This window comes from Drosophila takahashii, chromosome 2R, assembly GCF_030179915.1.
Source record: "Drosophila takahashii strain IR98-3 E-12201 chromosome 2R, DtakHiC1v2, whole genome shotgun sequence".
NCBI classification, from domain to species: Eukaryota; Metazoa; Arthropoda; class Insecta; order Diptera; family Drosophilidae; genus Drosophila; species Drosophila takahashii.
The window spans coordinates 27848836-27866231 of NC_091679.1; the positions used below are offsets into that span (position 1 = coordinate 27848836).

General features: G+C 43.0%; 2 protein-coding genes across 2 annotated transcripts in view; both read right to left on the reverse strand.

The window, feature by feature from the left end:
- The window catches only part of LOC108061560 (pneumococcal serine-rich repeat protein), a 73731-nt gene that overhangs the window by 41565 nt on the left and 14770 nt on the right, over positions 1-17396 (reverse strand). The window contains exons 2-7 of the mRNA XM_017147851.3: positions 15743-17203; positions 14663-15350; positions 14261-14366; positions 13298-13441; positions 12202-12277; positions 12008-12137 (exon numbers count right to left, since the gene is read on the reverse strand). Coding sequence (XP_017003340.2) covers positions 12008-12137; positions 12202-12277; positions 13298-13441; positions 14261-14366; positions 14663-15350; positions 15743-16822 — 2224 coding nt within the window. The 5' untranslated portion in view covers positions 16823-17203. The remainder of the gene's footprint in view (positions 1-12007; positions 12138-12201; positions 12278-13297; positions 13442-14260; positions 14367-14662; positions 15351-15742; positions 17204-17396) is intronic.
- Positions 1696-2549, reverse strand: LOC108061561 (uncharacterized). Its single transcript, XM_017147852.3, has 2 exons — positions 2496-2549; positions 1696-2440 (listed from the first exon to the last, which is right to left on the reverse strand). The coding sequence occupies exons 1-2, from the start codon at positions 2547-2549 to the stop codon at positions 2306-2308; spliced, it is 189 nt and encodes a 62-aa protein (XP_017003341.1). The 3' UTR covers positions 1696-2305.

The window sequence follows — 17396 nt, forward strand, 5'->3', positions numbered from 1 at the left end:
AGTTTGGATGTTTCTCATGTTGCAAGTGGGGAACAACAAGTGCATGCTGAGGACAGCCGCACCCACCCAAGAGCCACGCCTATTTCGCCACGACAATTCCGCTAACCATTTGCACTTTGCTTCACACACTTGCTGCTTCAAAATTTCACACTAAACGGGTAGCTTAAGTTGCGGTTTTACTTTCGCATTTCGAATAATATTTTGGAATATTTTTTTAGAATATTTCTTTAGCCCGATTTCGAAACGTTCCAAGTCCAAGGCGTGCACAGCGCTCGGCGCTCAGAGGAAAAGACAACTTGATCACAGCATGGAAAATGTTCAACTGACCGAGTGGCTAGCCTGTAGACCAGCAGAGAAGCTGCGGCTTTATCAGCTCGTGGCTAAAATCGCTCGGCCAGCCAAAAGGCTCGGCAATTTCGTCCTTCGGCTCGGCAGGCAGGATTCGCGTTCGCGCTTCGTGACTCGTGCCTCGTGTGTTCGTGTTCGTGCTCGTGTCGTCCTGCGCTCGGGAAGCAACATGTTGGACCCGTCCGCATCCTTGGCTCCTGTTGGCCCCAGAAAATCTCAAAATTCGAGCGCAACTCACTGGCGTCGTGTCGTCACGTGTTGCTTTTGCTGGCATTGAGACGGAGCTTGGAGTGAAAGCTGCGTTTGTTTTGCTCGCCTACGCCCATTGAGTCCCACGGACTCGACTCCCAAGAAGCTTCCCTCCCGATGACGATGATGAGCTGCGTCCTCGTTCCCGAACATTGGATATCCTTCGCAGCGGAAATTATATATGACGAGATATGTATTACTTTGCCATCCAACAAAGGGAATGCGCTTCGCTTTGCTTGGGCCGTTTGGCTCTTCCTCGCCATTCAGCTTCGCTGTGAGTTTTCATCAGCATTTGGTAATTGAGGACGGCTATGCTTCATTTTGCACACCAAGCCAAATAAGTTTTTATATTGTTTATTTTCTAGAACAGTATACAAAAGTCCCAATTCAATTGGAGATTTTAAATAAATTATTTCCAGCTTTCGCAAGACTTTCTTCTTACTGCAAACAATTTTTGTACAGATATGGAAGCAACATAAGCTCCCAATTTTTAGTCTAGACTAAAAATATAAAAATATATTTTATAAAAATAAAGAGAAAATCATTTTTAATACATTCTATAAATTTTGAACTATGTCAGCAACATACATACATTTCCCATTTCAAGCAATAAGTTAATCAAGAATTTATTTTAATTTAAAATAAAGCATATTTATGGTCTTTTCAGTGTTGTTCTTTCCCTGCGAGACCAACTCCCATTCAACTCACTATGTACACTTCTTGACTGATAGCGATAGCACAACTTTTTCGGTTATTCTCCGAGGTGCATTCACACATGGCTGCCTCGCAGTTGCTCAAGTGGAGCGGCTTAGAAGGTGTTTTCGTTTTCCGGGGATGGGGCGATGTAAAAGTGTTACGGGGACTTTGAACAGAGGGTTAGCTGCAGCCGAACTCCGGCCGCCATAATGCAATTATGCATTGCCTGGCGGCACAGCTCCTTTGCCACGAGTAATAAGCATTTGCATTTTCACAAAATGTAGAACACAAGTCGCCGAAGAAGTTGCCGCTTTGTAGGATTCCAGCGTAACCCCTTCCCACTTACCCCTCGCCACCCCTGCTCATCAGCAGGAATGGACCTACGGCCATGTTCGCGTGGCGTGAGTTTCATGCTCATAATTTGTGCACTTTATTAATAAAGTTTGCCAACTCGGCTTGGCCCAGACAGAGTGGAAATACACAAAGCCGGGCAAGAGATGAATAAAAAAAAATACAAAAATGTTATAACAATTTTAAAACAATAAAGCTCTAAGAGCTTGTGTAAAACAATACACTTTTTTTTTAGTCACATAAACTAAACCGCCGGGCTATTCATATTTGCTGTTTTTGATTGATGAGGGAAGTTTTTAGAACCTACCAGGATTTTGATCAGGGGTGGGGCTTTCAGTACACCCTAAAAAAGGCTGATATGAAAAGATGCTCGATTTTACGTTATGTGGTATCGTTTTTAACTTGATAAGCTTAAAATTTACAGTGCGCAGTGTGACTTGGACGACATGCAAAGTCCTTTTGCAACTTATTTTAATATTTTTTTTTAGAATCCTACATTTAAATCCTTCCTACCATTTCCCTTCTCCATAAATATTGTGCTTGCCTTTGAACAGCTTATGTAGTTCAAGAAACGAAGTTTTTAGTTTGCTGAAGAAAGTGTTTATTTAAGTAACCGGGAAAGTGGCCAGGAGGTGTGTCCACCCTCAGGAACATTCTAGCTCTAGTTGTTTTGCCCGCTTTGTCCTTGTCCACTCTGCTGGTTGCCGTTTCCATTGCCATTTGGCGGTCTCGGCGGCTGGCCCTGCTGCTGCTGTCCATTTTGGCCCTGGGCAGAAACCTGCTGGGGCATCTGGGCCTGGGAAAACCTCTGGTTAAGCCAAGCAGCTGATTGAAAACCCGTCAACTCTTACCAATCCCACCACCAGAATTAGGAGGAAAATGCTGAACAATGCGAACTGCTTCATGTTGAATTTGAAACTGAAACATTGTCACCACCTTTGGCCTTTTATAGCACTAAAACCAAATAGTGCTGGCCCCGAAAGATTGGCATCTTTGGCAATTAACGCTGTTGCTTGGGAACAATTTGTAAAATCATTTTGTAATTCGGTAATTAAATTTCATATTTATTTATCTGATTTATAATGTCTTAATTGCGTGTGACACGTCTGATCATAGATATATTGAACAAATAAATAGAAGAATAACTCTAACTATTATTTTTGTAGGTAATTGGAAAAACAAATTTAATGCAATTGGGCAAAATTACATGCTTTTAAAATTATATATTTAAACTAAAATTACGAACAAATGAAAAGGTTTCATTCATTTTACATTTCCCGAATTTGCATTTTACAAGTTGCTGTCTTAGAAACCTTTTGTCTCAAAATATTCTATGTTGTTAATACAATTTGCATCAACTTAGGCGAGTTCTCACACTCCATAAAGTTATCAAAATCAATTAACTTTGGCATTATTATGTTTTCATAAAGTTGGCCTAGGCAGAGTAAACTATCTATTATTCAAACTCGATTTTCTATTTTTATTCGGTCTTTTAATTTCAGCGTATGCCACAAAACAGGCAGCCCACCAACACCCATATGCTACCATTCTTTGACTGACAGTACCCGTTTTCTATAGCGGTAACCTGGGCACCCACCCACACACCGGCCACCACCCCACCACCCATTCACCCATCCACTTGCCCCTCGCCCTCACCTGTGTGCTATGCAAATCACCCTGGGGGCATGGCCGGGCAAAGCAATTTCGCTCAGCATTTTCGAGCGTTGACTGGCAAAATGTCTTCGGTTTCAGTTTGAGATTAAATTTTGCCAAACGTTGGCCAAACAGAAACAAGACTTTCTAGTTGGGCCCGCCCTCTATTCACTTGTCAGGTGTAGCCATATCAATGTGTGTGGACAGGAAAAAAATCTAACTTATCTTGGTACTAGATTAAGATATAGATTTCTCTATGTAGAATAAGACGCCAAATTATTCCAATTCAGATCAGAGCACTTGATATATTGACCGATTTCCTGAAAATAAGAGTTTTATAAAGCTTTTCTGGCTAGATCTATAAAATCAATTATGGATCTGTCTTGAAAAAGGCTACAAAGCCCTGGTCCAAAGTAATCCAAAAAATAAAAATACCTTTTTTTTTTTTGCTTGTATCAATTTATTAAAAAAAGTAGGACGCATTTTGTATCAAAAAGCCCATGAACATTTTCTCCGTGTACTTGTGTGAGGATTTTGAGCGTAATAAATGTCTCTGCCGCAGCGAAATATGAATATTGAATATGCCTATAGTCGCGGACAGAGCCGTTGAATAAACCGCAAGCGAGTGGCGGAACCATGATGGCATATAACCATTTCAGGGCTCTGTGGCAAGCAAAAGGAAAGGATATGGGAGGCCATATAGAGGACGGAGAGACCGAAATTCCGAGACCAAGACGACACCAGCATACATTGTGGATGAGCACTAATGAAGTCTCAGCTCTCGTCCTTTACAGCTGGCTGCCTCATTGTTTGACTTTGACTTTGCCACTACCTTTCACTTCCCCTTGGCAACGCCCTCTTTTCCAGTTTGCTAACTCACAAATGTTTGCCCAGTCACTGCTGTGTCCTTTGACCCCCGCTTTCTCTGCGCCTCCTTGGGGCCAGCTTATTTATTTATGTTTATAATAGGATTTTTATCAAAACTTTTCCCTGAATTAATTTTGTAATGAGTATTTAAAAGACACTCGCATTTGGACAAACAGAGACAGGACACACAGGACGCACACAAAGAGACCCGCAGCGAGCAGTTTTGGTGTTTGTCTTTTGACACGCCCGATGCCCACTCAACTTTTCGTGACCACGCCCCCTCCCCCCCGACACCGCCCTCTTATCATAAAGCAGTCCTGGCTGGCAGGACCATTTATGGATGATATCCTAAGATGGGGTATCCTGGCTATATAATTTGGTTATTTAATTATTTTAAATTTAAATTTTTAATAGTTTTAAGGAAAAACAAGAGAGAACGCTATAGTCGGGTGCCCCGACTATCAGATACCCGTTACTCAGCTAAAGGGAGTGCGAAAGAGATGGAGAAAAACTTTGATCCGCCGTAACTTTTTAACGAATGGTCCGATTTAAAAAATTTCTTCTACATTTCGATAGGTATTGATAAACACAATAAAACTGCATTTTTACTTTTCCAAAATATTGAAATTTTTAAAATCGTATATTAGCGATTGTGGGCGTTAGAGGGGGCGTGGCACCCTTTTAAAACAAACTTGCGCTGCGTAGGAACTTCTAGAATCTGCATGCAAAATGTCAATCTTCTAGCTTTTATAGTTTCCGAGATCTCAGCGTTCATACAGACAGACAGACAGACAGACAGACAGACAGACAGACAGACGGACAGACAGACGGACAGACGGACATGGCTAGATCGACTCGGCTAGTGATCCCGATCAGGAATATATATAGTTTATAGGGTCGGAAACGCTTCCTTCTACCTGTTACATACTTTTGCACGAATCTAATATACCCTTTTACTCTACGAGTAACGGGTATAACAATTCCTATGATTTGTACTTGACAGCTCATTTTTATTTTAGGCTAACTATTTAATCATAATTCGATAACTATCCTTTCTTCACATGAGAAGTTTAGTTAGTCAAAATCATATTAACATGATTAAATGGTTCACACTATACTCCATTGTTTAAGCTAGATATTGCTTTAGATAAATTTAATTATTTGAGGTAATTGTCTTTCTCGTATTCCCCCATTAACCAACCGACTGGAGTGCAGTCCACTTAATAACACCGAATTGGGTAACTAATGACGCCTGCACTGCTCAAGATATCGTCGACCATTGTGTGACCATAATTAATAATTAATTTTACACAATGCAACCGGAGCTCGAGAATACAGTAAGTTTCGAACCAGTGATTTAAGCATACCACATTTCCTATCAGTTTTCAATCAGATGTTCTGTATCAGGAATGCCATTACTTGCACCTGATTAAATGTGGAAATGTTAAATTTGGTAGTGTCGATCAGTGCTGCCATTTTGTCCTTTTTCCGGACAGATCTGTCCTTTTTTTAACGGCTTTATCCGGAAAAAATTTCAAACATCCCCTATCCGGAAATCTGTCCTTTTTTCAAAAATAAGGTTTTGAGTGTTATTTTTGCTAGTCGAAAGTGTATAAACCTGTTTTTATATGCTAAAATGCCTTTCTAACCATCATTTTTATAGTTCGGCTCTTAAAAAATAATTTTTTTTACAAATTATTAAAGAGACGTAAAGCAGTCGATGGATTTTCTTTATGGTACGATTTTTTCTGTAGCAAAAAAAAGAGGAAAACACTTTAAAAATTTCTCAATTTTTACTCTCTGCTTTTTTGTCAGAAAAAAATTTCAACGACTCTTATTCGGGTTTGACGCAGATTAAATTTTTTTGTATTACCAATATAGTTACTTGAAATGCTTTTATTACTTTAATAATTTTAGATTATTACGTATACGCACAAAAATTTACCATGGTAAAATGATCAAACAAAGAAGGTTGTGAGTCGGGAGCAGTAGATCATTACATAATTGAATTTTATTTAAAATCCATTTATACTAAGTAAATATATAACCCATTGGTAAAAACAGAAAAATGGAGGCGCATTTACTTTTGTCCTTTTTTTAAATTTTTTGTCCTTTTTTTCCCTGTTTTTTGTGGCTTATCTGTCCTGTTTTTCAAGCTAAGCGATGGCAGCACTGGTGTCGATATTGGGGAAGAGTAAATTGTAGTTTAAGGTTCTAAATTAGTTTGCACAATCCCTATAAAGACTTGTTTTAACAGAACAAAAGCCACTTAAAATCTTATCATTATATTTCTGAGCCCTAGTAATTTATTATTTCTTAAAAATATGTACCTGTAGAGTATCCCAATGTTCGTCCATCTCCCCAGAGCTTACTTTCTGTTTTTTCCGCACTCTCATTCGCACCACCAACTTTTTTGTTTTTGACTAATTTGCTGCAATGTTCAGTCATTATAATAATGCCGGTGAGGATGTTTTGTCGAGAGGGTCCGAGTTTTGTACTCGGGGCTTGTACCGAAACCGAAACTAGATAATTGCCAAATATTTGCGTAAGTTGTCCGTGGTGCACTCATCTCATTACGGATTCAGACTGATGGACTGGGAGGGTTTCCATCCGCATATTCGGGGTTTTCTGGTTTGCTTGGGCCCAACTTTGGGCTAGTGGTTAGTACAGGTTATTAGGTGGTCATGCGGCCACCTCAAATAACTGCGGCTGTGGCTTTGCTTCATTTCGCTGGCCCACTGAATTTTGAATAATTCTCTGGTAGGCCACTGCCTTTGCGCGTCCCTTGGAAAGCGTTAAAAGCCCGCCTAATTTTGTCCAAATTTGCTGTTTAAACATGGCCAATTTAATTTTTGGCTGCAGACAGGGCAGCTTGCCAAAATCAGCCTGCTCGGTGGCTATTTCGCTTTTCACTTTTAGCCCCGGCAAGCAATTAAGTTTGGCCCGAGAGTCAAGAGGGTTTTAGGGTTTTTGGTCTATTAAAAAGCGCATTGCTCTAAATGCTGTTAAAATACTTTTGAATGCAGCTTGAGTCTGATTAAATCAGTTATGCAGTGGGGGGTAAAATGGAAGGTTAGATGGGTGGTGGTGGAAAACCTACCCACAACCATGGGCAATCATTAAGGAAATCGCTTTGAAATGATGTGATGACTGCCGACTGCCGACAGTTGACTGAAACAAACGCACACCGAGGGAAAATGGGAAAACGGGAAATGTGGCCAGAGCAAAGGGAAAAGGGCAAAGGGAAAGTAGAACTTTTCAAAGCATCATTAATCATGAAAAGTTCGGTCGGTCTTAATCCTTGGCCATGGCGTAAGCCTTTGTAGAGCTGTCGATATTTGCTTGTGGTTTTTGCGCAAATTGGGGAAAATGAAAATGACAAAAGTTCTCATCTAACCGGCTAGCTATGTGAGTATATATATATAACTTTGTCGCTAGCGGAATTATGGTTTATCATATTTGTTTGGAATGCTTTGCATTTTTCCGCCCGACTCCTCCCTTGTGGTAACCAAACACACAACACACGATCCCTCACACACAGAGATGACATTTCCTTTGTCTCATGCTCGTCCAAGTTTCCTGCGTTCCTTTTGTTTTTAACATACTGTGTTTTATTTATGCTGCTTTTTTTTCTTGTTTTGTTTTCAGCTCACTTGGAAATACTGTAAATATTTTTAATTCTTTGCCAGCGCCAGAGGGGCAGCGGCATTTTCAGCTTTTAAGCTAAAGCTATGAAAATAATTTGGTCCCAGAAATACTTGCGGCCGAGTTGGAGGGACAGGGACCAAAGGGGGCGTGGCCTGTCCGTGGCTAGGTCCTTTGGGCTGCGGATCCTGGAAGCTGAGCCTGTGCCTGAGCCTCAGCCTGGGCAATTGGAATGCCTTTTGTGGCTCGCAGTAACGTCGTCGTGTTGATTAAGCCAGCTTCCAAAGTCAAAGCCAAAAGAAAACGCGTTCTGTTCTGTTCTGGCCAAGGGGGCGCATTGTTGCCATGATTCCCGCCGGTTTCCCCGTATTTCCCGTATTCCCCGTGAAATGGTGACATGGTGGCTGCCACAAAGTGCCGTTGCAAGTGGATAATAACTGACGGCAACTATGCGCATTTGTTTTATGCAGCAAAGTAATGAAACAACAACAGCGGGAGCATCCACGCGCAGTACCAAAAATGACAACGCGCCCGCTGCCTTCGGGCGGTACAACAACAGTAGCAGAACAACAAGAATAACAACAAGAAATAGCGCTGAGAAAAACAAATATCACCTTGAATTTATTATTATTTAATGGAGTATTATTATACGCTTTTTGGCAATACAAATGGTTTATAATTAACTTTTATAAGATATAAAAGTGCAGTGGTAAATAAACATAATAATTAAAAAAGAATTTAATTTTGGAATTAGCAAAGCCAAAAATATTTATGCTTGGAACATCAATAAATATATTTATACCCGTTACTCGTAGAGTAAAAGGGTATATTGTATTCGTGCAAAAGTATGTAACAGGTAGAAGGAAGCGTTTCCGACCCCATAAAGTATATATATTCTTGATCAGGATCACTAGCCGAGTCGATCTAGCCATGTCCGTCTGTCCGTCTGTCCGTCTGTCTGTCTGTCTGTCTGTCTGTCTGTCTGTCTGTCTGTCCGTCTGTCCGTATGAACGCTGAGATCTCGGAAACTATAGAAGCTAGAAGATTGGCATTTTGCATGCAGATTCTAGGAATTCCTACGCAGCGCAAGTTTGTTTCAAAATGGTGCCACGCCCCCTCTAACGCCCACCATCGCTTATATACGATTTTAAAAATTTTAATATTTTGGAAAAGTAAAAATGCAGTTTTATTGTGTTTATCAATACCTATCGAAATGTAGAAGAAATTTTTCAAATCGGACCATTCGTTAAAAAGTTATGCGTGATCAACGTTTTCTATCTCTATCTCCATCTCCCTCGCACTCCCTTTACCTGAGTAACGGGTATCTGATAGTCGGGGCATCCGACTATAACGTTCCCTCTTGTTTTTCCATCAAATTGAATAGTTTATAAAATCTGCTGTCCTAAGAAACCACTTGCGGTTAAAGGGTATAAATATTATAACAAAACAAAATTTTCCTAAGCTAGGAACATAATGAAAAATTCAAAAGGCAATAACAAAATAGAGTAATTATGCTTTTGTCTCTGTGCATCCAAGCTGCAAGGGCTACAGCAGCAAGAACAAGAAGAAAATAAACCAGCAGCAGAGCAACAAACTATGGTTCCTCCCGAGGAAATTGCGTGCATAGTGGAAAAACTTTTTCGCCGGGTCGAAGTCAAGAGCGGCTTCAACGTCATCAACTGGTTGAGGGTGGTGGGTGGTGTTTTCTTTTCGCCTATTTTGAGTGCCAGCACAAGGCAAAGACAAACACCAGAGCAGGGCAGGGCACACACACACACAGACTTCATTGTGGAGCTGCTTTGTCATGGCCGCTGATTTGGTTTAGGAAATGCATAGCAGCATTCCACATTTTCCACCCGGCGCTCACAATGAACGCACCAGCAGGAAAAGCAGGGGAAAATGGTTTCGTTGGTAGGTTGGGCTGGATTGGGTGGTAAAGGAACAGGAACAGGATGCAGCGCCTGGCCGCCATTTTGGCCAGGGAGTGCGCTCGTGCATGCAGCTGTTAGCGCCTTGCCACAGACCGTGGTTCACACCTTTGATACCCGATTCCCAGGCTATCACCTCTTCCCAGGAATATTACCCAAACGTATGTCTTCCGCTTACAGCTGCCTAGGCGCTCTGTTTGTCAAGGTCACTGGTTCGCTTTTCCACTACGCAGTAGTTTTCATTCCTATCTTCGGTTTCCAGCGAAGGCCAGGTGTGCCGTTTCTATCTATCCTTATAATGTCGCAGCTGCAGTTACCTGGAAGCCATTATCGCTCTCCCCTTTGAGAACAGTCACTTAATCTGATTATGGTTCTTTGCATTTTCCTGGCTAAAGAATTGCAATGAATTGGAAAACTAGAAACAAGTAACACACAGCCTTACCAGTTAAAAAGCAAAAAAGTTAATAGAGATTAAACTGAAGTCACTGTAAAATAATCAAAGGCTCGTTCATTTGAATATTGGAAGATGTTGAAAGAGGAAATAAGATTTGCTAGTTCACAGAATTCTCTTGGACTCTTTAATACGTTGTTTAAAAATATAAACTTCAAGTGTTTAGAAATCATATCATTACTTACAATTAAAGCTGGTTAATTTTAATATTGGACATTATATAACAGAACTTGGCTTAAAATATCTCTGCTATATAGATTTTATTATAATATTGAAAAATATTGGGAGGACTTCTTGTACCAAAGATATGTTATTTAAAATCTGCAAGCTCTTTAGAGGACTTTGGTTGCTTTGATCCACTGTGCCCCACCGTGCTAACACACAAATTAGTTTTAACCAGCCCCTGTCACGCTGCGGTGAGCCCCATTGTGCTGCCACCATCGTGGCTGCCGATTAAGTGCGTCGCCTTGGAAGAGGGCCAGTGGTACGAGTAGGTACTATATAACTAGAACCAGAAGCAGGAGTCCCAGCTGCTGGCTGTTGACATTTCAGTGCCTTTCAGCCAAAAGTTTGCACTGCAATCGCAGCGTGGAATCAGCCTTATCGAGGGGGTGGTAGAACGAACGAAGACGGGGAGCGTCTTCTAATCAACATCTAATTATATCGCTCTCCACTCTAATGAAGGTGAGCCAAGGCATGCATGATTGATGATTGATAATTACGGAGGACGGGCACTGCGAACCATCCCAAATCAAACATCAACGGCAACGGCAACAGAAATCAAGCAGCTTGCAAATCTATGCCAAAAACAGAGGAACTAATACTAATGCCCGGCTGGCTGCATGGGTGAACTGAGTGCGCTTGTGTTGGCTCTGTTGTTTCGTGTTTGTGTGAGATGCAACATGTGATACACTGTCCTAGTTCCGCGTCCGTTACTGCGTTGTTATGCAACACAATGGCACACATAAACGCAGCAGGGGGTGGCAGTGGGTGTTGCAAAGGCATTGAGAGATTGAGCGACATCCAAAAAAGCTCCGCAAACTCAAGGAAAAAAACACTCAAAAAGCTGGCTCAAGTTTCGGCCAGCAAAAAAACTCAAGCTCATAAGCGTTTAAGCGGTCCCAAACTTAAAGCTATGTCCTGAAAATATAACACAAGCTAACAGGCAAGGAGAGAGCTTTTCCCAAAAAGCCTTTCTACAGCTCACCAATGCAACAGTTAAGCTTTTCTAACAGCAACACATGGAGGTCCCTTAAAAGGGGGTTCCAATAATAAACACCAACATTCGAAAGCATCCATAACGAAACTTATTTTTAAAACCCTGAAAAATTCAGGATTATATTTAACAATTATCCTTGCAACACAGACAACTTTGCAGAATTTTCGTTTGAGCGAAGTTTTGGGTTCTAATATTTGATTTCTCTTTGGTTTTTGTGTTTGTACTTACATTTCGTTAGGTATTCTAAATTTGAAATATAACGAAACAAAACACAATACACAACGCATTAGATTTGTAATAATAATTCTCTATCGATTGGGTCTTATGTCGCTATTGGTTATAATATCAATCAACAAGAATGCATATTTACAATGTCTGTACTGCAACAATTCTAGGATAATAACGAGGCGCATTTTATATATTATATATCTTATACTAAGCCTGATCACTTGTTCCATTAGAGTTACATTCACTTAATGTCTAACAGGAGGACTGCATTGCAAGCAGGGTACACAAGATACTATAATATTTTTGGGATAAAGCATTTTGGTTGTCGGGAAATAAACTTAATGGGTATTCCTCTTGGGGACGGGCACTTACCCATATCATCGATAATCGGAGCCATACGCAAAGTAACCCCAATCAACATGAGGCACATGAGCAGTAACAAACAGGCGGTGGCAATTATTGTCCAGCGGGCACGCTGGGATAGATCATGAGGATCGATTACCTAAAAGGATAGTAACGATTAGGATTTTATAACTTTTATACAATTTTTTTTGGGTATTACTAACCTTAACAACCTCAGTGTCCAAGTCCTGTACCAGAATTTTGGGTTTTTTGTGCCGATGTCGCTTTTTGTGGCGATGCCTGTGGATAACGTACAAATACATCAATAAACTGAGTCTTTAATTTAATATCTATATTAAGTGGAACATCAAATGCTCTCAAAACTTAAATTGATTTTAAAGGTTAGTTCAAGGAAATTACTTGTTGGCTTTGGAAAGCATAAATTGATTAAGTGCTTGCAAGAGGAAATAAAGTTCCAGTAACTTTGGCATTGCTTCTAATGCTATTTAATGATTATTTCTAGCAGAAATTTTGCACATTAATCTGTTTAGCTTGTGTGTCTCAACATCCCCTCGCTCCTCCTCCTTTCAGCCACATATGTGGGCTCTACCTGCAACAGAAGCTTAAACATATTTGCTCTATTTCCGTTTGGGTTTTGCAAAACTTCCGCATTACAAAGCTGCCGCAATTTCCCCTACACCGCAGCCCCACCAACCGCCTTTCGCTACAAACAACATGGCTCGATTTTTGCAACGGAAGTTGCTCCTGGCTATGGGCGGAAAAAGGAGAGCAACGGCAGAACAGAAACAACATCAGACATCGGGCTGCTGACAGTCAATGCCATTGTGCCACCCACCAACCCATCCACCACCCACTGAAGCACCCAAATCCCTTGCCCTTCCCTCCACAAAATAGTCGCACAAAGCTTGTCAATCAATTTTTGTCTGCTCAACGTCACGCGAAGCTCCCAAGGGAAAAGCGGGCGGGCAGTGGCGAAAAAAGGAGGGCAACGCATTAGGGCATATTTGGCAATCACAATCGCCGTCGCACCGCCAATCGGCAGGACATTTATTAGTGCAGCCCAAGGACATGGCCAGTCCTTTGTTACTGCACCTGTCCAGAGTGTCCTAGCTGTCCATCTGAGCCACCATTCATCTATCAGCTGGCCCCCCAAAATGCGCTATTATTTATGTGCCCTCCGATCATTTCTCAACTCAAGCCGATTTTCGACCGGCCAACATCAAGGCCAATGTGTCTTGCCGGCTGAAAGGATTTTGGGGGCCTAGCCAGGGGGAGCTGGGGAGTCCGATGACCACTCACCGATGCTTTCGGCGATGCCGCTGATGACCACTGGGGACCATCTGCTCAAGGTCGTCGATTTTATCGGCATCCAGGTCCAGGTCCAAGTCCATGTCCATGTCCAGCTGCAGGTCGCAGGGCGAGTCCTCACCGTACGGGCATTGTCTGCGGATAATAAATCACATTAGCATTGATACTTGAACGAGCTATTAATATGGCTTTTATTATTATTTAAAAACAGAAGGATGGTTTAGATTCCTTCCTGATTTAGAAGTTAATTTTAACAAAGGTTTTAATAAACTACCTTCTAAAACCCTCTATTATACTTTAAAATTTACGTTGTATAAAAATAAATGGTTGTCATATCTAAGGACGTTGTATTAAATCTTTGATTTCATTAAATTAATTGAAGCAAAACACCTTTTAAAGAGGTAAAAAAAGTTACGATTATACCTTTAACCCACAAAATGTTTTTGTGACGAAAAATATACAATACAATATACAATTTTCTTATTTGTCCTTTTTCAGTAAACTCCTTAAAAATAATTTTTAAAAACAGGTAAATTTCGAAAAATAAAGCTGGGAAAATCCATATATTGAGCCGAAACACTTATTGACAATGTAAAAAAACATAAAAAAAATGTTATTATATTATTTTATGACGAAAAATGATTATACATTTAGATTTATTACCATGCTTAAAACTATTATTGTTTAAAAAAAAATTATATAATCTTTAGCTTATTAACTTAAAAAATTAAATTGTAATTGACTCTATCTTCAACATCAACTTGTATTTTTAATATTTAGTTTTTAATATCTTAGTTTGATGTTGTGTTGTGTTGTGTTTGATATTTAAGACCTCTTTTAATACATTTTTTTTAACCACTTTGGTTTCTAATATTTAAGATCTCAACTTAGAACTCAACCTCAAAACAGGAGCTCTATAATTTAGCGGCTTTTCATTCCTCCAATGAGACTTACATGGGCTTCTGTGTGTCCGGATTGATGCCGAGCACGTGCACATAGTGCTGGAGACCGTTGGGCGTGGGATAGACCAATGCGGGGTCCGAGCAGCGATGATGTCGCTCTGTGGCAGAAGAGGGAAGAAGATTTACTGAATGATTGAGGAATCCTGCACACAAAAAAATTTGCTTGGTAAAATTGACCAACAAAGATAGTTACGTAACTATTAAAATAGTTACGTGTATTTTGTTTTTGCTTTGGGTTTGTGTCTTTGCTAATTGTATGTATTTTGTTGTTTTGAAATGACTATTTACTTAGTAGAATTGACAATTTTGCTGGTTGGGGCCTGTTTGACAATTATTACAGTTGATTTTACCAAGTTTTTTTTTTGTGTGTGGACATCGGCTCACTGTCACTTACTGTACTTCCGCTTCCGACGGCGATACTCATCGTCGCTGCCCGTGCTCTGGGCCGCTGCCATTGCTGCGGAGGAGGAGGGCATTGCGGAGGGCCTGAAGGCTTCACTCGGCTTCTCCTTCGGCTTCGTTGCACTGCAGCAGCCGGTGGCGGCCACACTGGAGCCCGTCGACGTTGAGGTCATCCGGTGCAGCTTCTCGGGCACCAGTGTCCCCGTCCTGGCCCTCTGCTCACTCCCCTCCTCCATGGCAATCACCACGGCACTGGGTTCCACTCCATATGGCTGACGCACAGCCAACAGTCCGGTGCTTCGGGACTTGCGGCGCTCCTGAATCCTGCTGCCCGTTGCCGGGGGCGTATTTGCATAGCTGGGCGTGGCATGCAGCGACTGGGAGTCGCTTTGGGCCAATACCGTGCTCACCGTTACATTGGCGCTATCCTCCGAGGTGTTCTGGCGGGAGAAGTACCGGGTGTAGGCCTCCGCTCCGCCCACTCTAAAATCACCAGCCGCCCCACTTTCCGTGCAGGATATCTGCTTGGGCAGCAGTCGCCTTCGCTGGGGCAGCGGAGCGGGCAGCGTCTCAATCTCCAAGGCCACGTGAGGTTGCAACTGCTGCTGTTGCTGCTGCTGCTGCAACTGCAACTGCGGCTGAGGCTTGGCCAAACTGGAGGGAACATTGATGTGCAGGCGCTGGAAAAACAACATTAAATAGGGTCTCTTCTAACACATTTGCAACATCCCCGAACAACCTGCTTTACAAAAAATAGTTAAGCTTTTACGTTGGGCTCCATTTTTATTGTATTGATTTAAAGTAAATATCGAAATGTAAACAAAGATAACCTTTCAAAATCTTTAACTGAAATAATGTTGAGTAAGCGTACTAGAAATTGCAATTGGCTTTAGAAATATTGCCCTTATAAATCAAGTTTTACACCAAATCTTTAAACCTCTAAAATCTAAGCGCGAGCTACTTTTCAAAATTATTGGAGTTTTAATGAAATAAATCTGCAGGGGGTCTTTAGTCTTTAGACTCATTTCCCTATTTACTTTATAATTTAGGTTATTTTTACAGCAGAACTCACCCCTTGTTGAGGCGACTGCAGCGGAAACGAGCGTACCACGTGCCTGGGGAAGATGGGGCTGCACTGGGCGCTGATGGACTTGGCCTCCAGGATCCTCAGTCTCTTGGCCAGTCGCACCCGCTCCCTGGACTCCGCCTCCGTGCCGGAGGCGACCATCACCTCTGCTCCACCAAAGCTGACGGTGCAGCGGGAGCTGCTGTACGAGAGGCTTTCGAGGCTTCCGCGAAGCGAGGCGGTCAGGCTGTCGTCCGCCAGCGTGGAGCTGTGGAGGACTCCTCCGCCCGAGGCGCCTCCACCGGTGGCGGTCACTGTGGCAGTTGCTGTGGCAGTCGTCGAGGTATTGTCGTGTCCGGAGATCGGGGGCAGTAGTTCCGACTCGCCGTTGATCGTTGTGGAATGTTTGGCGGGCAGCTGGCTCTTTGATCTGACCACCACTGCCTCCCCGCCCTCCGAGCTGATGGATCTCCGCTCCGCATCCATTTCCCCCAGGTGGGCAGGCGTGTGGGTCTGGGCTCGAACCAATAGGCTGTGGCTGTGCCTATGCTGCCTCTGCTGGGCTCCCGAGGAGTTGCTCAGCGTGCTGGCCAAGCTGTCTTCCAAGTTCTCCGGCTGTCTGGGATGAGATCGCTGCAAACCGCTGGCCATCGAACCGGAGGCCTCCTCGATGTCATCCGTCCGGGCCTTGGCTTTTGTTTTGGCCTTCGTCCTGCCGCCACTAGTGGCTGGTGATGATTGCCGCTGCTGCACTGGGTGCTGTTCCTCCGGTGGCGGCGGGGTGTCCTCCCTGCTGGAACGGCGACTGCCGCTGCCGCCAAAGAGTTTTCGGGGGAGAAAAATGCGACCAATGGACTTTCGCTTGCGACGCTTCGCCTTCTTGTGCTCCTCGTAGTCCCGCTTGAGGGCCTGCATCTTGTGCTCCACCAGGGTGCTGAAGACGGCCTCGTAGGTGAGGGCGCGTTGGAGATCGAGCAGGACATCGTTGGTGGAGACGGCCTTGTCCAGTTTGGTCAGCAGCTGTAGGGACTCGGCGCCACTTCCACTGCCACCACTGCCACTCTTGCTATCGTCCGCATCCGCCATGTTGGCCTAGTTGGATGCTGGGTGGCTCCCTCGTTGGCGCAGTGGGCGGCTCAGGCTGAGGCTCAGGCTCTGGTGGTTGGAGGCGGTTGTTGCTGCTTTTGCTGCTGTTCCTAGCGCCTATTTGCATTCTACTCGACGCGTTGACACGTTGATCGGTTTGTTTTGTCCTCGGGGCTCTGGTGGTGGTGGTGAATCTTCGGCTCCTCCTGCTGTTGCCCTGCCCGTCATCTGGGTGGCAACGTCTTTGGATGCGTCAGTGTCATCGCCGCCGCCCCCCGCTTACCTCGTTCGTCCTTCTCGCCTCCTCCAATTGTCTTTTCAATGGATTCTCCTTTGTGTGTCACGATGGCATCAAGTGGCGCTTAAAGGCGACGGCTGCACCTGCAACAACAAGAGCAACCAGAACATTAGACCGACTCACCCACTCGATTCAATAGACAATCATCGCCCAATATCCTGCCCGCTTTTCCCGCCCAATTCAAGGACTCACAAAAGATGGTGCAGTCAGTCAGGACGGCGGTGGAAAAGGGGGGAGGCAGCTTTCAGCCAGCTTGCCAATAGTTTTGCTCACTTT

What these genes read in the sequence shown, in the direction of transcription:
- LOC108061561 (XM_017147852.3), bottom strand. Translation starts at nt 2,549, where the DNA reads ATGAAGCAGTTCGCATTGTTCAGCATTTTCCTCCTAATTCTGGTGGTG. An exon ending in TAATTCTGGTGGTGGGATTG is followed by an intron (nt 2,441 to 2,495) that starts GTAAGAGTTGAC and finishes AGGTTTTCCCAG; the next exon opens with GCCCAGATGCCCCAGCAGGT.